General features: G+C 39.9%; 1 protein-coding gene across 1 annotated transcript in view; it reads left to right on the top strand.

Moving 5' to 3' along the window:
* The first annotated feature begins 758 nt into the window (after positions 1 to 758).
* MTAP (methylthioadenosine phosphorylase) overlaps positions 759 to 19,972 on the top strand; it is a 32,292-nt gene continuing 13,078 nt past the window's right edge. The window contains exons 1-4 of the mRNA XM_066569181.1: positions 759 to 835; positions 5,777 to 5,863; positions 13,265 to 13,323; positions 15,605 to 15,772. Of these exons, the coding sequence (XP_066425278.1) occupies positions 797 to 835; positions 5,777 to 5,863; positions 13,265 to 13,323; positions 15,605 to 15,772 (353 nt within the window). The 5' untranslated portion in view covers positions 759 to 796. The remainder of the gene's footprint in view (positions 836 to 5,776; positions 5,864 to 13,264; positions 13,324 to 15,604; positions 15,773 to 19,972) is intronic.

Raw genomic sequence — 19,972 nt, 5'->3', positions numbered from 1 at the left:
TGTCTGTACTTCAAAAAGAACTATTTTTCTTTTTTGCAAAATGTGCTCCAGTTTGTTCTCAGACATCTTTTTGGGTACTGAAAAGACAACCCTTAATTCAGAGTACATTAGAACTCTAAATAATTAATTTTTTTTTAATTTAAAACAAACCTCGTTTACTTAGTTAAAAATATTCTAAATTAGGAATTTTCATGTAGGTTAGAGTTAGAATTTAGCTCTCATTTTGCCGTTCTGGCACTCCAAGGCTAATTAGCACTTTTTCTCTTCGTGTTGCTGGGGTTTTTTTGCTTCGGGCATGTGTGGCTCAGTTTAGCTCCACCTCTGTTGGCAAATCCAAGGATTTGAATGGGGGGGGGGGGAGCGCGAAGTCAAATAAACCGCTGTTTTCGGGAATATGGAAAGGCGGTCCGACTGAAATCCGACGGAAATATAGACCCTCTGACAATTACGTTTTCAGAGAGACAGAGCCAGGGCTCGGCAATCTGAGCACACAGTTGCACCTTTAAGTAGACAAGCTATTTCCATCACACCTCCCGTAGCACCACTCCGGCTCCACGCAGCGGAGGCTCCCAGAGTCGCCGCGGAGCCTGCCGGTGGGAAGGATTAAGGAGCAAGCACGACGGGCTTGCTGCGTTGGGCACGGCACGGCTCCCGTTCCCCTCACGACCCGGCGCTCCCGGGCCCGCGGCGCTCCCGGGCCACAGCGCGGGAGGGTGCTGCCGCCTAGCGGCGCGCAGCACCCTTCCCCGGCGGGCTGAACGCGGCCCCCGCGGCACCGCCCCGCCCTCCCGCCAGCATGGCCGCCGCCGCCGCTGCCGCCTCCGTGCCTGTGAAGGTAAGCGTGCTTCCGGCCAGCGGCGCCTCAGGAGGGAGGGAGTGGCGTCCATCGTCGCCCGCAATCCCTCCCCGCCGCCGTCTCGGGGCGGGTGCGGGAGCCAGATGGCGAAGGCCGTGCCGCTGCCCTCCCACGCTGCCGACCGCGTGCCGAGAGGCGCTGCCTTCTCTGCTTGCTTCCTTCCTTCCTCCTTCTCTCCCTCCTGCCCGCTGCATTTTTCCCGCTTCCCGCCGCCTTCCCACCCTCCTGCTGCGCCGCCTGTCGGGAGCGGGCCCGGGAGCGCGGGGGAGCCGCTGCTCTGGGGGGCGGCGCCCGCCCGAGCGCTTCCTCGCCAAGGCCCGTGCAGGGGCGCCCGCGGCCGTCCCGGAAGGGACAATTTTTTTTAATTTTTTTTTTTTAATTCGGAGAAATCGCCTTTTCCGGTTATCTGACCCATGTGCGGTGTGTTGGGTTTGTCAGTGAGAGGGATCGTGGCGGGCCTGTAGCTCTGGGCTCTGTTTTTAAACGTGCACGGAACTCTAAGCTTTGGTAGAAGTAAGCAATGCAAAACTTCCTCTCTTAAGACTCATTTCTTGTGGGTTTGAAGAGCTGCTTAGAGCGGTGATGGCACCAGGGGTGAGCAAGCCGGTACCCAGGCTGAAATTTGAGTTTTCACAAACTGTGCATTATTCTTCTGCCACGAAGTAAAAAATCCCAGTCCTTTTGGATGTAGAAAACAGTTAGAGCCTGTCTCCTAGTGTACGGATTTATTCTCTTAGGTACAACTTATACTCAGCTTGATGTTTGTCTCCTTTTAAGCAAAATTATTTGTAATGCCATCCTCATCCCTTTCTCAAATCCCCAAAATGGAAGAGAGGAATACAGAAGGATTTGTGTGTGGTTAGTTGTCAAAAAGACCCATAGATGATCATGATATGTACTAGTTTAAGACCCACAGATGAACAAGTGTAGGCTGTCACTACAGAGATACCACTATGCCTTTCACTTAAACCTTGGAGAAGTTCACTGAACACCACATGAAGAAAGGCATACACACTTTAGTGTGATTGTTACTTGGACTTTGATGAGAAATGGGTTTGATTTTTGTAGTTACTGTTGTGATAACTTTTTGTTAGGTTTCAGTTCTGATGCCCTTCACCCCACTGTTTGAGATTCACTCTATTGTAATGCCATTTTACTTGAGATTTAATTCCAGATTACCTTTGATACAGGCTCCATTAAATTTTACAAGTTATATCCTTTGTGTCCCTTTGTAGGATGCAAAGTCTGAAATGGAGAATACAGTCTTACATCTTTCCATTCTTGAAGTCATTCCTAGGTGTGAGGTCAGTTCTCTGGCTTTTGAGGAAAGGTGAAACTCTTCTTCCTTGGTCACATCCTCTTTGCCTTCCCATGTGTTCAGCTCCTGGGCTGGCAGCTGGAAGTCAGCACCCCTGCCCGGGGTGTTGTGGTTTAGACATGATGCTCTCCAGTTTAGTGTTCCCACTGAAGCCACTCCAAACCACACATCTCCCCATCCCCTGCAGCAGAATGAGAGGAGAGTTGGAGGCATAAAAGGTGCAGCTCATGGGTTGAGATAAGAACAATTTACTGGAAACAACAAGATAAGAAAAACAGTAATAACAACCATATAATTGAGAGAGGTGAGCAGCTAATATGCAACTGCTCACCACTATGCACAGCCCAAAAATACTCAATTGTAATGCTGCCCTGACCCCGGGCCCTTCCCCTGTTTTTGGAAAATGATACTAGGTCATGTAGAATAACATCCAGGTCCTAGTCACGACCCTCCCAGACTACTGCAAAAATTAATCCTATCCTGGCTGGAGCCAGGATGTAGGGTATTTCTCCCACTGAGCCTAGAGCATTTGCATTCGTTTTGATAATTCACTAGGAGATTTGGAAAGCAAAATTTAGTATAGAATCAGATTTTTCTGTCTAGTTCCCAGATACAAATAGTATTTCTGGAGATCATGTGAACTGGCGGAAAAATAATTGTCAGGTAAAATTAATTTTAGGATTAGAGCTGCTAGCTCCAAGTTGACCTTACATGGTTGGAGAAGCAGCTACTTCAGAAATCTCTGCTGCCTAACTTTCCTTCCACTGAAGTAGCTCTCCAGTGAATTATAAGTGAGCCCAGCATTTCTCTATCCAGGGTTGCCTCAGGTAGCCTGACTGCCACTGTGGTAAGTTTGCAGTGGGTAAGAATGCGCAACAAGCTCAACATAGTCTAGGTTGTCTGTGCTTTGGGTTCTGCGCCCTGGGAGCTGTGAATATTTTGCAAGCTCATTGCAGCCTGCAATTTCTGACAGCAGGGCTATTGGTGTAAAATCCTGGGCAGGAACTGAACAGTGCAGCCAAAGTACATATTGATGCCGCTGCAGCCCCTGAGTTATGGAGCCTGAGAGCAAATGTGAGAGCAGCCACATCAGGCCTATGCTGCCACAGGCCAGGCGTGCTGCTTTCTGTACAGGAACAGTCTGTTACTGTGATGGATCTGTGTGTTTATAATAACCTTAAAGCACTGCAGTTCCAAAGTAACTTTTATGTGTGCATCTGTAGCTGCTCTCTCCAGCATTGCACATTTTTCCTCAGTCCCAACAATTTTCACTTTGCTAGAGGTAAAAGTTCAGTTCCCTTTTGTATCCTAAGTCATAGGCCACTAGTGTTATACCCAGCTAAAACCAGTAAAGTGACTGAAGGAACCTTTTTTTCCCCCTCCTAGATTGAAAAAAAATAAGAAAGGCACCATTTTGGTCCTGTCCTCTGGCAATGTAGCAAGTGTTTACTGAATATATGCATGAACATTGTTAAGGATAGTCTTTTCTTGATTTTGATTTTTGTGGTTGTTCCTGTTACAGACCTTTCACAATTCTTAAGGCAATTTGTTATTCCTCCTAAAGTGTACATAGTTTTCAGGATTTTCACGAGAAATCCACATCAGAACCTTTGTGATAGCTAAACAACACGAGTAACACGGGAACAGACCCATCAATATTACTGCAAACAGTGGTCTGGGTCTTCCCTTAAGCTTGTGTGTGTATTCCGGGTCGGAGTGTGTGGGTTAGCACTGCTGTTTTCCTTTGCACTTCTTCTCGTGCTCCACAGGGGGGTAGCAGAAGGAAGTGGGAGGCCGGTTGAAACCGTTTCATGTATCAGCGTTTACACCACCGGCTGTAGAAAGCTTTGTTAAAGAGGTATTTGTAACCAAGACCACAGAGCCTCTCATTGTTGAAAAGAAGTGCTTAATGAGCCAGCTAATACAGTGGTTGAACAGATGGGATCTCTACGATTGTGAAAGTAAGAAAAAGCTGGAGTAAGAGACAGCTCTCTGCGTGTTGTGGAAGGAGGGGTTGTATGTTGGAGTCTGGAAGGTTTACTTGGGAAATTTTCAGTCTTTGTGGTAATAAGTTACGTCACAAAGGTTCAGATTTTGAAGCAAATCAGTCATGGTTTCAGATTTTGAAGCAAATCAGTCATGATATATATTCAGCTTGAAAGTGATACAAACTTTGCAACAACTGATCACAGTGAAGAAAAAAAAAGAGGCACTCTTTTTTCTGTATGTGTGATACATGGTGACATAACTTTTAAGTACCATTACTAAGCTTTCAGTTATGAAAAGCTTGACAATAACAATTCCGTCCGAAGAGTTACAAGTGTTCTGAATTCCAGAAAAATCTTCATTTGATTGAAAATCTAATGATCCCTTGAGAGACAAAAAACAAGTTACTTTTCAATGACGAGCTAGAAACAAGAAAAATCAGATGCATTTTTCTTAGCTGGAATATGCAATCACAGGCAAATAAAAACACAAATGGGATTTTAAATGGGAAAACACTTAGATTTTGTCGAGTCAGCACAAAAAACTATTCTTTTTTTCCCCCCACAAAGTTTTCTTTCTTTTGGAGGTATAATACCATATAGAAATGCCTGTGTTCTGGTTATGGCTATAGTAAAAATTTCCCCTCAGTCACTGTTCTAGTGCTCTGTTTTGGATTCAGAATAAGATTGGTCTTGATAACACACTGATGTTTTGGGTTTTGCTGAGTCATGTTAATCCTAAATCAAGGACTTCTTTTTTCCCTGTCTCATGCTGTGCCAGGGAGGGAGTGGAGGGAGTACACAAACAAAACTGGGAAGGAGCATAGCTGGGACAGGTGACCTAAACTGATTGAAGGGATATTCTACACCATGGAATGTCATGCCCACTATATAAACTGAGGGGGTTACCCAGAGGGTGGCCATTCTGGATTTGGGAATAGGATCTGGCATTAGTCAATGGGTGCAGAGCAATTGTGTTGTGCATCGCTAGTTTTTCCCTTTTTTATTATTATTACATCATTTACCCTTGTTATAATGCTTTACTTTATTTTCAGTTATTAAGCTTTTCTTATATCAACATATAAGTTTTACTTTGATTCCACTCCCTGTTCCACCAGAGTGCAGGAGGAAAGAAGGGGGGTTTGAGTAAGTGGCTGTGTGGTGTTTAACTTCCAGCTGGGCTTAAAACTATGACAGCCTGATATTCAGTATGGTGGTTATATGTAAGACTTTTTGTCTATATAAAGAAAACCCCTTTGTTTTAATGGGCTTTCTACATGCATTTCTCACTCATTACAGGCATTCCCAAATAGTCTTAATTTATATATTGGAAATAAATGTTTAATGGCACATCTTTGTGCATTTTTTCATAGCTTTTTTAATGTGGTACTTAAAGAAGAGAATCATGGGGTAAGAAATTGGCAAGCTAAATACAGTTGTTTAAAATCAGGTATTTGAAATTTGCATTCTGGAAAAATGTGGTGAGCATATTATGATTTGTTGATCTGTTGTCTATCCTCATCCCGAGAAGAAGATACATTTTGTAGCTTCCTTAGTTTTTCAAGCATGCAGTTAAATGTGAATTGCAAGAAGACTAATATGTACTTTCTGTGTAAGATTGGAATTATTGGTGGAACTGGCCTGGATGATCCGGATATCTTAGAAGGAAGAACAGAAAAATATGTTGACACTCCTTATGGCAAGGTCTGTATAATCTATTTATTTATTACTGAAAGTTTTTGCCAATTCTCAAGATGTTTGTATGCTTTAAGAATTTTCAGGGTGGTAAATGAACGTATAAAGGTGCTGGCACAACTATTTTTAGTTGCTATGTATTGTGGGATTCTTAGTTTGCTAAAACAAAGTATTATTGCAAAGATTATGTGCAAAGGAGACTGTACCTCTTCTCATTTGTAGATTGGATGAATTTAGAAACTCACTGCTGAATTTGCAATCAAGGGATAATCTCTCTCTTTCAATTTTGTACTGATGCATGACACGTATTATATATCAGATTAGTCCAGGAACCTTTCTGAATTGCAGAAAACTCTCCTTTGAGGTATATGAGATACCATTTTCCCTGTAACTAATGACTTATATTTTACGTGCCAATGTAGGATCATGCTTATACCCACATAATTTGAAAATTATTTGAAAATTAAGCTCTGAAATGGTGTTTGTGAGGCTGGTACACCTAAACAATTCTCCTTTGCATTGCTTCCGCCCTTTTCCTCAGCAGAAGGGAGTGGTGGCTGGGGCTGTTGCTCTATAAGCAGCGCTGGGTACATTTTGAAGGACAATTCCTGGCACAAGGCATTTATTGTACAACCAGGCAAGACAAAAGATGAGGGAGTTTTGTAGGCAGGAAGTCAAGGGGGAAGGATGTTCTAGTTGTCACATGAAGCTCATAGAAGAATTGGATCTTAGGTAATCATGTCATAGGACATGGGGAGTCTGGGTGCTTTATAATTGCCATTGGAATTATATCTTATGCAATCTATCAGTGTGTGCTGGTATACATACAAAAAAATCTGGTATCTGATAGCAAGTGCTATTTTGTTACTGGAAGCTTGCCAGAAAACTCAGTGGTATGGTATGTGATTGAAAACCAAATCCATGCCTCCACTCAAAAATGCTTTAAAATGGAGTATAAAGAGCAAGAGGAGTTTGTATCCACACCATTAGGAAGGGGAAGTATATTAAAGGAAGTGAAAACATAATCAGAAGAATGCACTTGACTTTTCTATCCTCTTTCAGAATTAGTTAACAAATTGTAGCAGAATGAAGGGAACTTACCTCCTCTGTTTTCTTTACTCTGGCTTCCAAAAGTAGCCAGCTTTGGTCTGAAGGAGAATCCACTGGCTAAACCAAACCAGTTGCCATTGCATTTCCTGTTTCTTGAGAATCATGGATGTTCATCACAGCATGGATGTGTTTGGAGACTGCTGACAAAGCAGAAGTAATACTATGCTTGTAGCAGATATAAACTGAAGCTTTCCTGTCTAGGACAGATGGAACACTTCTCCCTCACAGAGTTCTGTTCAGATCAGAGTTAAGGGCACAGTGGCAGCATGTAATTTGAAGATCTGTTCTGTCACAGCATTGAGGTGTCACAGGATTTGGGGAATGCAAATTCTGCAGTGCAGTAAGTGGCCTACAGTACGGTTCAGTGTTCCTGGGAAGAGTAGGAATACTTGCAGGATGGCTCCTGCATGAAGGAGTGAGATAATCTTCATCGGCCTTGCAGCTTTGGTCAGTACAGAGGGCTTTTTTACTATTTTCTTTTAACTAATAAGTAGCTTATCTAGTGGTTTGGGGTTTTTTTCTGTGTTCTTCACAGAATGTAACATAAATAGCAAAAAATTAATGTTGGTGCCTGTTGTGGATTGTGAGAGACCTTGATCAATGGACTGCCTGTGTCTGAACCTGCATGTTACATATTTAGCATAGGCTGAACTTAAAACATAAGAGCTCGTGAAATTTTTTTCTTTTTGTGAGGGGGATGAGAATAGAACTGAGATACCATGGTATGAATCCAAGCCTGAATTTGAGATAATGTCCTGAGTTGAACTGGGCCTTTTAAACTGACCTAAATGGAGTCAGGACACAGTCAAAGAAAGACAGCACAGCCAAACAGGAAGCTTTTATCCTTTTACCTGTAATGGCCTGTCTTCCTTCTTTCTCTCTGATCTGAACTTCTGATAATCAGGCCATTGACCTGATAGTTGTTTAATGTAGATTTCCTCCTGTATAGAATCACATTAATTTCAGCAACTAAATGCAGTTTGCAGTTCAGCTGATGATTCAGACTTACTGTAAGATGTGCAGAGCTTAGTCCACAAGTTACAATTGCACAAAGTGCAGTGGATTTTGATTGAAGAAAAAAAGCCTCAAATTCAATTGGTATTATTAATTATAAGTAGGTGAATCAATATTCACTTACTTTGCTGCTGAGACTATTTAGTATTCAGGAAGGAGGTGTTACACAACCTACCATTCATTTTAGATCTACATAGTTGAGGAGAACAGCTATTGCTGAATGCAAGAGGGCAGTTTTATTTTTATTTAAGTGTGCCTGGAAAAGTTTAGAAGTTTATAGTTTCCTAAAGGTATGTTTTGTTCTCGATTGTTACTGTTCCAACCAAATTGGGACTTTTCTGCCATAAAGATACTTTTTCATAGAGCTGTGAAATCAGTGGAGACATAATCTGCCTGAAATTTTAAGTAAAGGGCTTAATTTAAATAAACTTCAGAACTTTGTGGCCTTTGATTTCCTGAGAAACAGACATGAAACATCAACCTATTTAGTTCAAGCAAAACTAGGAAGAATGAGAATGAATGAATGAATGTCAAAAGGAAATTGCAAGGCATAGTTACTAGAATGTATGTCTGTTTCCTTCTGTTGTGTAAAAATGCAAAGTGTATAATTCCATTTCACTTAAATCTTTAATTCTTAAGTTTCTAGACAAGAAAAGATTTTTGACTGAAAAGCTTTCTGGGGTAGATGTTCCTTGGCACCTTCGATGTTTGACAGCAGCAAAATACATTTTTCTTTAATGAAAATTGCTATTTTCTTTTCTTTTAAAAGATTAATAATAGCTTACTTTTTCTTTATAGAGAGTTTTTGAATTGTCTTCTGCTTTGGCCTTCTTGAATCCTAAGAATCATTTAACTACAAAATTTAGCATTAGGGAATGTGGGAAATATGGAAAGGTTTAAAAGAAACTATTATGACAATTTTTTGCTGTTCTCTATGTTGACGTTGGTCCTCTATGATCTATCAAGTTACATTAGTAATAGTGAAAATGCAGAACAAGAGTTTTTTAAAAAAACTAAGTATACTTACTTACAGCTCTTAATATTACTGCTGTCTTTTCTCCTTGGCTTCCTCCATTTTCACTACATCAAAAATTTAGCATTCTATGGGTTATATCTTTGGGATGTGGAAAATATCCCAAAACCTTTTGAGATTCTATCTCCATATATGGAAAATATTAGTCTCCTACAGGATAATAGAGGCTGTTCCAAGCAATTTTATCCTCATCATTGAATTTTGAAGCTCCTAAAAGCTTTTTTCAGAATATATTTTCAGTTAGATTCTCTTCCTTTCTGGATGACAGATCTTGATTCTGAATCACCTTCCCTGGTGGGCAAGAGATCTTCCCACTCTAGAAAATTGTTGTAGGGGCTCTGTGTTTTTTTCTGGTCATAAATATATCTGGCAAACAAACAGGGGGTAGTTCCACCTTTCAATTGAGTGATTTTTGCTTGCATCAGGAAAACCTGATGCATCAGGAAAACCTGACCATGTAACATAATACTTAAGTTCTTGTTCTACCTCCCCAAAACAATGCACATTGTTTGGTTCCTAAACTAGCTCACAGGTTGAATAGAGGCTTGCAGAACCTCTGAAGTACTTTTTCATCATTAGTGTTCTGTATTCATTCTGTTTTCTGTTCAAACTAGCCTCTGAGAAGGGAGACCAAGAGAAAAATTAATTCTGTAGACAACACATGAACGGTACTTTATGCATATTTACACTGTAGACAAAGGGGATTTTTTCCGATTGTTAGTTTTTGTAGTAATTTGAGGTTAATTGCCCAGGGTTTTATTCTTTCTTTTCTGTTTTGCAATAATGAGTAATATATATCATACTTATATTTTGTGAAAAGAGGGAAGACATTTATGAATTTTTAATGTTTGAGAACTTTTTATTGGACCTTTTATTAAATCATCCTTTAAAAATACAGTATTAGAGCTTTGATTTCAAATTGTACCATTGAAAATTTTTACTATTTTATCATCACTCCTGGCTATGACCATGATAATAGTAGAGAGGTACAGCACTTGGAAAGAAGTAGTGGGAGAAAGAAAGCAGAATGGAAGTATACATTAGCTATGTTACATGTTTAACATATGGTTTGAAATGTCTGTTTCTGTAACTTTATGCACATATCAATAGTTGGTCCAGCTATTCAATCTCTTTACAAACAACCTGGATGAAGGGATAGAATGACCCCTGAGTCAGTTTGCAGATGATACAAAACTGGGGGGAGTGGCTGAGACACCCAGAGGCTTTTCTGCCACTCAGAGGGACCTTAGTCTGGAGAAGTGGGCATAGAGAAACCTAATGGAATTTAACAAGGACAAGTTTAGAATCCTGAACCTGGGGTTGAATTCTCACCTGGGGTGGGAATAACCCCAAGTACCAGCACAGCTGAGGGCTGACCTGCTGGAAAGCAGCTCTTGGAGAAGAACCTGGGGTGGTGGATGACAAGTTCACCCTTGCAGTCAGGAGGGCCAATGCTGTCTCGGGGTTCAGCAGCTAGAGTGTGGCCAGCAGGTCAAGGGCTGTGATTCTCCCTCCACCTGGCCCTGGTGAGGCTACATCTGAGTGCTGGGTTGAGTTCTGGGCTCCTCAGTGAAAGAATTACCAGGAGCTACTGGAAAGGGTCTGGCAGAGCCATAGAGGTGATTCAGGGTCTGGAGCGTCTCTCTTACGGGGAGAGACTGTGGAAGCTGAGCCTTCTTAGTCCAGGGAAGAGAAGACTGAGGGGGATCTTGTCAGCACATACAAATATTTTAAAGGTCAGTGCCCAGCGGATGATACCAGACTCTTTTCAGTGATGCTTAGTGACAGGATAAGCAGTAATGGCCATAAACTAAAACACAATATGAGTAAGAATTTCTTTACATTGAAGGTGGCAGAGCACTGGAACAGGCTGGCCAATGAGGTCATGGGGCCTTCCTTGCTGGAGACACTCAAACCACCTGGATATATCCCTGTGTAACCTGCTCTAGGCGAGCCTGCCTTGGCAGGGAGGCTGGACTAGCAGACCTCCACGGGTCTTTTCCAACCCTAACAATTCTGTGATTGTGTGATCTTTATTTAACGTCTTTTAATGAGGCATGGTGCAGTATCTGCAATTCTTTGCTTAAACTGTCCCCCCATCATTTAGCAGTGCTGTCTTTGTTCCAAGTGTTTCTTTTTCTCTTCCATTTTTCTAGAAATCATGTGACAGAAAGATACTCAGTAAATCATGTGGAAAATGTGTGCAGAATGCACTTTGTGGAAATCCATGCAAAGGTGTCAGCCAGACTGTTACACAACCATCCTGAAGCCTTTTGAAGTGCTAGGATATGAGCAGATAGGGAAGGAAACCCTGGCTACAGCAACTAGATTTTGAAGCCTGTGAATTTCAAAGCTGTTATGTTCTTTCTGCATCGTCAATGTATGCCAGAATTTAGGGGAGTTCTGTAATGGGAATGAGTATCAAACTACCCTAAGTCTTTTGAAAATGGGTATAAACTTAAATCTACCTCTTGGAATAAATTTTAATCTGTTACTTATAAAGCAAAGAGCACAGTGTTCAGTTTGCTGACCTTTTTAATGGGAGGCAAGAACTTTTGCTGGAAATCCTCTTTAGTTTTTAAGAGTATTTTTGTAGTCTTTTGGGGTCTTAAGTTCCCAATTGTAATAAGTGCTTATAACTTAACACAGCGAATGTGTGCAAACAAAACAAAATCCCAAGTGCTAATTTTTGTGAACCTTCCTTGTTATGGAATGTTGCAATTGTAAGTTGCTGTGGCCAGTAGACAGCAAAGCTTTTGCCCTGTGTGAAATTTCACTCTTAAAGCCATGTTTGTTTGAGAAGAGTGTATGTAAGGTAAAGATTAAATACTTAAATATCAATAGTTTAATACTAAATGGATACTTGAAAAAAAAAAAAAGAAGAAGAAGAAATCAGAATAACTACTGTTCTAAACATAAATTTTCTGGAATATTCCGTTTTTTTTAAAGGAAGTAGTAAGTGTCTGCCAGAATTTCAGCCTTGGTGATTGAGTAAGTTATAGTGCTTTAGAGAACTTTCAAATGAATAATTACCAAAAAGAGCAGTGCAATAGGAAGTAGAAGATTATGAGTTTTTTAGAAATGGGTATCTTAAACATGGGACTCCCATATCACTTCACTGTCAACCTCTGCAAATTTTCAAGTGTATAATAAAATCAACAGCTGTAAAATAAATGCTAATTGAAATCTTGCATCTAGCATTATAATTTTATTTCTTTTCTATCAAATAGCTGGCAGCAGAACATTTGTAAATGCAAATGTGTGAGTCAAGACACTTACAAACTTGTGATCAGTAAATAAACTGTGGTTTTGTTAGTAGCTGTTTTAACAAAAAGGAAAGCTATGGTATAGTATATATCAGATCCCTGAAGGCCCGGAGCAGAACACAGCAGTTAATTTATTGTAATGGTGATTGATGACTTGGAGGCTGCCTCTCGTGGGCACGATGACCTGTCTCCGTGGCAAGGTACACATTCCAGCTGGACAGCTAAATCAAAATGTTCAATTGTTCTGGGTGGTTGGTAGTCAGGAAGATTGTATTTTCTTGTTGTATAGCTATAAGAGAAATCCCTGGGCAGAGCAAATACAGCACTGCTTCTGCCACTTATGTACCAGAATTTCTCTGTTGTATCACATTTCATTTCCCAAAAGCAGGACTCCCAGCAGCTGGGAAGAGCGAGTTTTTCAGGAAGGTGGGGTTGAATGAGGGATGGGTTGGAGGAATCCAGACCACTTCACACCCTACTGTGAGCCCAAGTTAGAAAGGGGACAGAGAAGAGAATAGTGAGTGTTATGGAAAAGCACAGATTAAATGGTTTTTATGTTGGAAGAGGGCTTTAGTAGAGAATGGCACCTATTTAGCAAAAAGAAACTGAAGTTTACAGGAAAGAGTGAGTCATGCTAACCAATTTGATGGTAACATGTGCATGCTACTATTTTTGTGTTTGAAATACTCTTTTGATATGTTAGAAAGTAGTACAGTTTCAAACCCTAAAGTAAAGAGTTGCAATGTTAATTTTTGTATGAACACAGAAAATTTGTAGTTATCCTTCCTGTTTCAAGTTTGATCTTCCTGTTCCAGGCTGTTTTACTAACCAGCCATATCAAAATACAGGGCTGAGCTCAAGAAAACATGAGAGTACAATGGTAACCAGTATTTTCTTCTGTAACTATTGTGGTTATTTTTAGGTGGTAGTAAAGGTTTGTAATGGGATTGTCAGATGGTAACTCATTCTTATGTGTTTGTTCTGCAGCCATCAGATGCTCTGATTTTGGGAAAGATCAAAAATGTGGACTGTGTGCTCTTGGCAAGGTAAATGAGCATTTTAAGTGCGTTTGTATTAAACATCTTAAAGTCTTCTCAGAATTTTTTCTTTTCATTAGGTGAACTGAATTTCTATGCTTACATGATCTTACTTTGTATTGTTGCTGGCAAAGTCCAGCACAGATTTGGGTTTTTTCATAAGCAAGTTTGATGCTGCAAGGACTGAGAGTATTAAAAATGCTGTCTAGGTTAGGTAAAAAAATCTAGTGGGAGGTATTACCCTAGTAAGAATGGTGGTCTGCAGGGCCACCTGCTCTGATGGTGGATAGGTGATGCTGATAACCTTACTAATTAGTTCATCTGCTCACTATGTTTGCAGATTTCCTTTGTGAAATAGAGAAAATGTTAGCTTCCAGATGAACTATGTCTCTGGTACCACTGTAAACTCTCCAAATCATTCCCTTAGGTTATTGAGTCCTCTTGCTGTTACTATTATTGCTTAGGAAGCTGCATCCCCTGCAGTTCTCCCTCCTTGTATAATTTTTATTCAGACATTTTTACTATACTTGAAGAGACTCTGGAAGCAGGATCTGCAGATGAGTATGTGGAAATTTCCCACTGGTGTAACCATGGATGTCTGGGACCAACATGCTATTGGATTAAATGTAAAAGTACTAACACAGTTCATGGCACCTGGTCAGAATGGACAGAGCAGGTGCTGATGACAGCATCTTTCAGCAGGCCAAGTCAAGTTAATTAGTCAAGCACAGGATCCATCCAGGGAATCTAGGCAGGAGCCTTAGGAGGTAAGAGACAAGGCTGTAGTGTGTGTCTAAAGCCCATCCTGCTCTGGAGACAAAGTACAGATAGGTCTGAAGGCTGTGAGGGAGATTGGGCTGGGGACTGGCACACTGTGACATAGCTCAGGCCAGGGGTGAAGACTGAGGCCTGAGCTTGGAGGCAGGAGCACCCAGGCTCACAGGCATCAGAAGTTTCTGTGGAGGCCCAGGGTGAGACTGGCCAGGGCACTTAGGACCCAGTGGTGCACTCAGGGCTCTGATTCTTTTCATTCCAGTGTTTTTCCATTAAAGCTGCTGACTGCTAACCATCTCTATGACACTTCTGTCTGTGGTTTTACTTTTCTTATCTTTCATGGACTTTACTCATGTATTTTATTACACCTGGACAACATTTTTCTCATTTTCTCAAATGAACTGCTAAGTCAAGTTCTGATTGATGTACTGTTTCAAGCTAGACCTTGGATGACAGATGTCTGAACAACTTGGCTGTGGTTTACTTTCTCCCTGGGATTTATGACCATTCATATAGAAACCTCCTGAGTTTACTTTTAGGGCTAAGGTACCTGCAAATTTTTCTTTGTGTTTTGGCTTCTGAATCAGATTGGAAAAGAAAAGGCATATATATTCCATAAGAAGATTATGACAGCAACTGCAATAAAGCAATAGATCTGTGTGCCTAGTGGCTTATCAGAAAGGCTAATGACAGCATGGGAATCCTGACTGACAGTGCTTGATCATGTTATGTGTAGTTCCTGAATGACCAAATTCTTAGGGCTTTTTGGCCTCTGAAAAAAATCAGTTGAGAAATTAAGTTCCTTCTTTTCTCTTACATGGTTGAAAATAATTTTCTAATGTGTTTCATCATGTAAATGATGTGCTTCTGTAGCAAAGACAGAGATAGCACAAAAGCTTGTGCTTATAAGACCAAGTATTTCCTGTCTTGGTGAAAAAGAATACTGCAGCAGTGTGAAGTCATACTTTTAATTTATGAAAGCTGTCAGATCACTTAAAGATCAAAGAGAAAAATGTGATGATTCTACTGTTTTCTTTGGAAAGATGACAGATTAGAACACAGTGTTCTGTGATGTGCCACTCTTTGTGTAGGAAAATACAAGCAATGCTTCTGGGCAGAAAATTCATGGAGGCGCATATAAATCTTCCTTGTAGTGTTTGGAAAAGGGGTTTCAGAATCTATGGAACTGACTTAGAAGATTCAGAAAAAAATGCTCATTTTATTCTTGAGGCTGCTGAAATATATTTGAATTGTATTTTTAAGGTTATTTTCATTACAGTCTTGAACTTAAAGTTTTGCATTTAAAAAGAAAATGATATCACTGCTTCTTAAATTGAATTCCAGGAGAAGCTCAATACATTTAGGAAAACAAAATATAGCAGAAGTAGCAGAAATGGTCAGTTCCACTTCCAATATTGTTAGGGGAAATATGTTTCCTGAAATTCTTCTTACTTGGAAGAAGGAAGGCAATTTGAGTCTGATTTATTTTACTCTCTTACTTCATGTATCTTTGCAGACATGGAAGGCATCATACAATTATGCCATCAAACGTCAATTACCGTGCCAATATTTGGGCATTGAAAGAGGAAAATTGTTCCCATGTATTAGTGACTACTGCCTGTGGCTCATTACGAGAGGAAATACAACCTGGTGATCTCGTCATAATTGACCAGTTCATTGACAGGTAAGTAAGAAGGAGGAAAAAGAGGAGAAATGGGGTTACACCATATAATAACATGTTCATCTTAAATTAAGTTTTTGTAAAATAAGATTATAGCCCCAGTTCTTCTGTCAAAAAGCAAGATTCATTCAAGAAAATATGATAGGAAATGGGAATGTGATTATAAGAAGTTCCATTCTAACAGACACAGAAGTACTAGGCTTTGAAGAATGGCCATAAATGAGCTAAAGTGTAGCTCTGTGGGAAGACTGTTCAGAAGTAAAAGAAATATTCCATTGTCAGATGTGGGAGAGAAACATGAATAAAAGCACAGGCCATTCCAAGCTTTATGAAGAATCTGAAATGAGATGGAGTGGTACAAGAAAGCATAGTAGGAGTCAGCTAGGTAAATATATGTCATAATAGTGAGATCCTGCAGAAGAGAGATAAATGCAGCACAGTAGCAAAAACGAGGAGGTTGTTTTAAAACAAGAATAGATGCTTACATATCTTATTTGTTAAGAAACATAAGGAAGTAAATTTTTTCCAAAAGTCTCTGTACACCAGCTGGTCCTATCCTTCTTGATCATTGACTAGAAAAATTCAAGCAAAGCTAGGGGCAAAATAAAACTATATTTAAAGATCATCAGCAACACCAATAATTGATAATTCATTGATCATTATCAATGAATAATGCACATTCATTTAAATGTGCAATAATTCTGGTTGCACATTTAAAAGGTAAATTTACTTTTAATACTTGGAGGAGTATTATATCTTGAAGTCTTATTTTGGAATTCCACATAGTTTGAAGTATTTAAAATGGCTTATGCAGCTTCATTGGGCATTTGTGGTGCTGCTGGTAGTATTTACTTGCCAACTGAACATGTAAACCTAGATTGTTCCCCACTGCAGTGGGGATAGCACTGCAGTGCTATTCAAATTTTGACTTACTAACTTTTTTTTTGCATTTGTAACTGAAATTCCTTTTTTCTTGTAAGAGTAGGTTTTAGGTACAGTGTATCTAAATTACTAAGTACCCTGCAGGGGCAAGCCCCATATAAAATGCTTCCTGTTACTAGAGTGAATTTATGGGTGAATATGAGCTCTATTGCTGACAATACTCTTTTTTTTTTAGTATTGGTACTGATTTATGTAGGAAAGATGTTAAACAGACTTGGGAACATGGTTTGGATGCTTGTGAGTCAAGCACCAGTTATTTTGACTGCATTATCACCTGGCAGACTCCTGGGGAAGTGACAGGAGCCTCTATTTGCCATTGGTGAACCACACCTGGAGCCCACACTGTATCCAGGTATGGGCTCTACACTGCCATTTGGACATTGTAGAGAGAGCCCAACAGTGGACTATGAAGATGCTAAAGCACTGGAGCATCTCTCCTAAGAGGAGAGTGAAGTGAGGAAGTGGGACTTCCCACTGAGGAAGTGGGACTGTTCAGCCTGGAGAAGACTAGACTCAAGGTGAATATCATTGATGTGCAGAAATACCTGAAGGGAGGGTTCACAGAAGAAGCCAAGCTCTGTCCAGCAGCACCCAGGATCAGAGGCAGTAGGAACAGACTGAAACACAGGAGAGTCACTCTGAGCCTCAGTGAACGCTTTTTACTGAAGGTGACTGAGTACGGGCACAGGTTGCCCAGAGAGGTGGCAGTCTCTGTCCTTGGAGATACTCAAAGCCATCTGGATATGGAACAGGACAACCCATTCTACGTGGACCTTCAGAGGCTACTTATACCCTCAGCTGTTCTGTTTTCATTTAGAGTTTATTCAGATGGTCACCGGTAGTAATAGTGTAGCCTATTTATGAACAGTGTTTTGTTTGGGCAAGTAAGTTTCTGTTTTGATGTAGGCAAGTGGAAACTTGTTCTGACTTGTTTAATGGCATCAGGAAACCAGAAAGCTTCTCAGAAAAGCTGTGAAAATGTTTCAGTGTGGAAAATTATATGTAATATGAAATTTTAAATCATCCCCAACATGCAGTTTAATTCATAAAACTGATACATTGTAGTAGTCTGTCTCTTTTTACAGCTGAATTTCTATGTCAAGTCGTTTTCTTATAAAGTTCTGTGCCAGGGAGTGTTAGACTGCCAGGTCTTTGGAGATAGGGTCTGCATTTAGCCCTTCACAGCAGTCCAAGAGCGATTGCATTATATAAGTCACTATGCCAACAGTCCTACTGATTGGAAGATATTTTCATGGGACAGAATATTTTAGTTGTCCACCAAGGTCTGAAAATATGGAATTTTTCTGAAATACCTTCTCATGGAAGATCAGGGTCATGCAAACAATGTTAAAAGTCTTGGAAATGTGGTACTCGTTAAATCTGCAAAAACAGTCAGTTATTTCTCTTAAAACGTACTCTGGCTTCTATATAGTGGTTAACCCCTGCCAGGCAGTACATAGGAAAGAAGTCATGGTCTAGGTGGCAAGGCTTTACTCAGGCCACTATTAAAACAGTGCCTTCTGGTGTCCAGGTACCTTTTAGTATCTGTCTCTCTCTATATATATTCTCAATAGGGAGAATTCCTATTCTCAATTCTCCTTATAGGTGTGAAGCAAAAAGAAGGAATAGTGAATAGAAATTGAAGAAGAGCTAGAACTCAGCAAAAAACTGTTGGCAGCTACTGTAATTTGCTCTCCTTGGGCATGTGCACCGTGAAATTAATGACAGGATTGCAATATAAGAAGTTGTGTAGGACTTCTGCCTAGCACAGATTTGATTTTCAGTATGAAACACTGAATAGGTGTAATTAGAACTGTATAAGATTTCCAAACTTTTGAGAGCCTAATTCTGCAGGTCATTACCTCACCTAGTGTTTGATTCCATTATAGTCTCTGCTTCCTTTATACTTATTATTTTGTGTATTTAAACAATAAAATATACATTTTATTAAATAAATACAAAAGTATATCTTTTGTGTTCTCCTTGCTTCCAAATCCAAAAATAAGCACTTGCTACTATAGGCTGCAAAAGTTGTTCTCTTCTCTAAAAAGGTACTTTAAAAATATAGGATCATTTTTTTCCACCTTTGACTCCTGTTAGTTAATTGCAGCACTATTAGTCAACTGATGACATCAGCTAATTTAGGGCTTTAGAATACTTTCTGTTTGGTTTGCTGCTGATATCTGGTAGGAAGAGAAGTGCAAGACAGTAACTACTTACTTGAATGACTGAACTCGGGGAGATGCAGAAAAATGCTTCCTGTAACAGCTGTGAGTTTTATTGTTTCGGTTATCTGTGTCACAAACACAACTACAATTACTGCAACATTGTCACACCTTGTAAGTTTTTTTGTAGAATTTTCTTTCAGTGTCCTTGAAGATGCAGAGCATACTGAGATTGCTTTTTATGCGCTTATGCCAGTCTGAATTCACATTTTGTTCTTTAATTACCAGTAGTTTGATAATTCAATCCTACTGGAAGAAGAATGAAGTTGATGATGGAAATGATAGAGGGCTCTTTGTCACAGATGGAAATGACTGATTTGTTCATTTGTTTAGGTGTATTTTGCTTCCTAGAATCAGTCACAGTCAGAATTGCCAGAAAATCCTGTGTTACTGTGATAAAACCAAAATGAAGGAGCAAAAGACACCTTATTGTCAGATTAAAAGTGTAACTGTTGCTGCAGGTACAGGGGCATAATGGAGTTTAATTTCCAGGTGGTTTTAAACTACAACAGATGGAGAAGAGAAATTATGTAAGTGGAACACATGTGGTCTATTGATCAAAGAATTTATAGGTCTTATTGTTGTTACCTAGTCCTGTGCAGCTTGTAAGAATGATGCTAAACATAGCTGGATTTCTTTATGAAGCCATGTAATGATGTTACTGTTCTCTTCAAAGAACACAGAGTATCTGAAAGTCAGATATTAATATTTCTGCATATGAAATCTTTCCTTGGGATTTTCTGATTGAAAGTGCCTGGCTAACAGCATCTGAAATACCATAATGCAGGAAATGGATTGTGGCTTTTACCATTTCCTCCCACTCTAAATAATTCATTAGCAGACAAAATAGAAAAGTGGGGAAAATTGCATATATTCTATTTGCAGCTTTTCAGTATCCCATAAAGGAAGAATTAATTTTAGTGTTTCAACTGATTTTAACAGCTGTACATTTTCCAGATGTTTTTAATTTGTCCGTTTCCTGTTTTATAATCTCATTCTTAAGAATTGGTGATTGGCAGTACTTTGCATTCTTAAC

This window comes from Molothrus aeneus, chromosome Z (genome assembly GCF_037042795.1).
Source record: "Molothrus aeneus isolate 106 chromosome Z, BPBGC_Maene_1.0, whole genome shotgun sequence".
NCBI lineage: Eukaryota > Metazoa > Chordata > Aves > Passeriformes > Icteridae > Molothrus > Molothrus aeneus.
The sequence above is the reverse complement of the archived record's forward strand: the minus strand, read 5'-3'. Positions and strand labels throughout refer to the sequence as shown.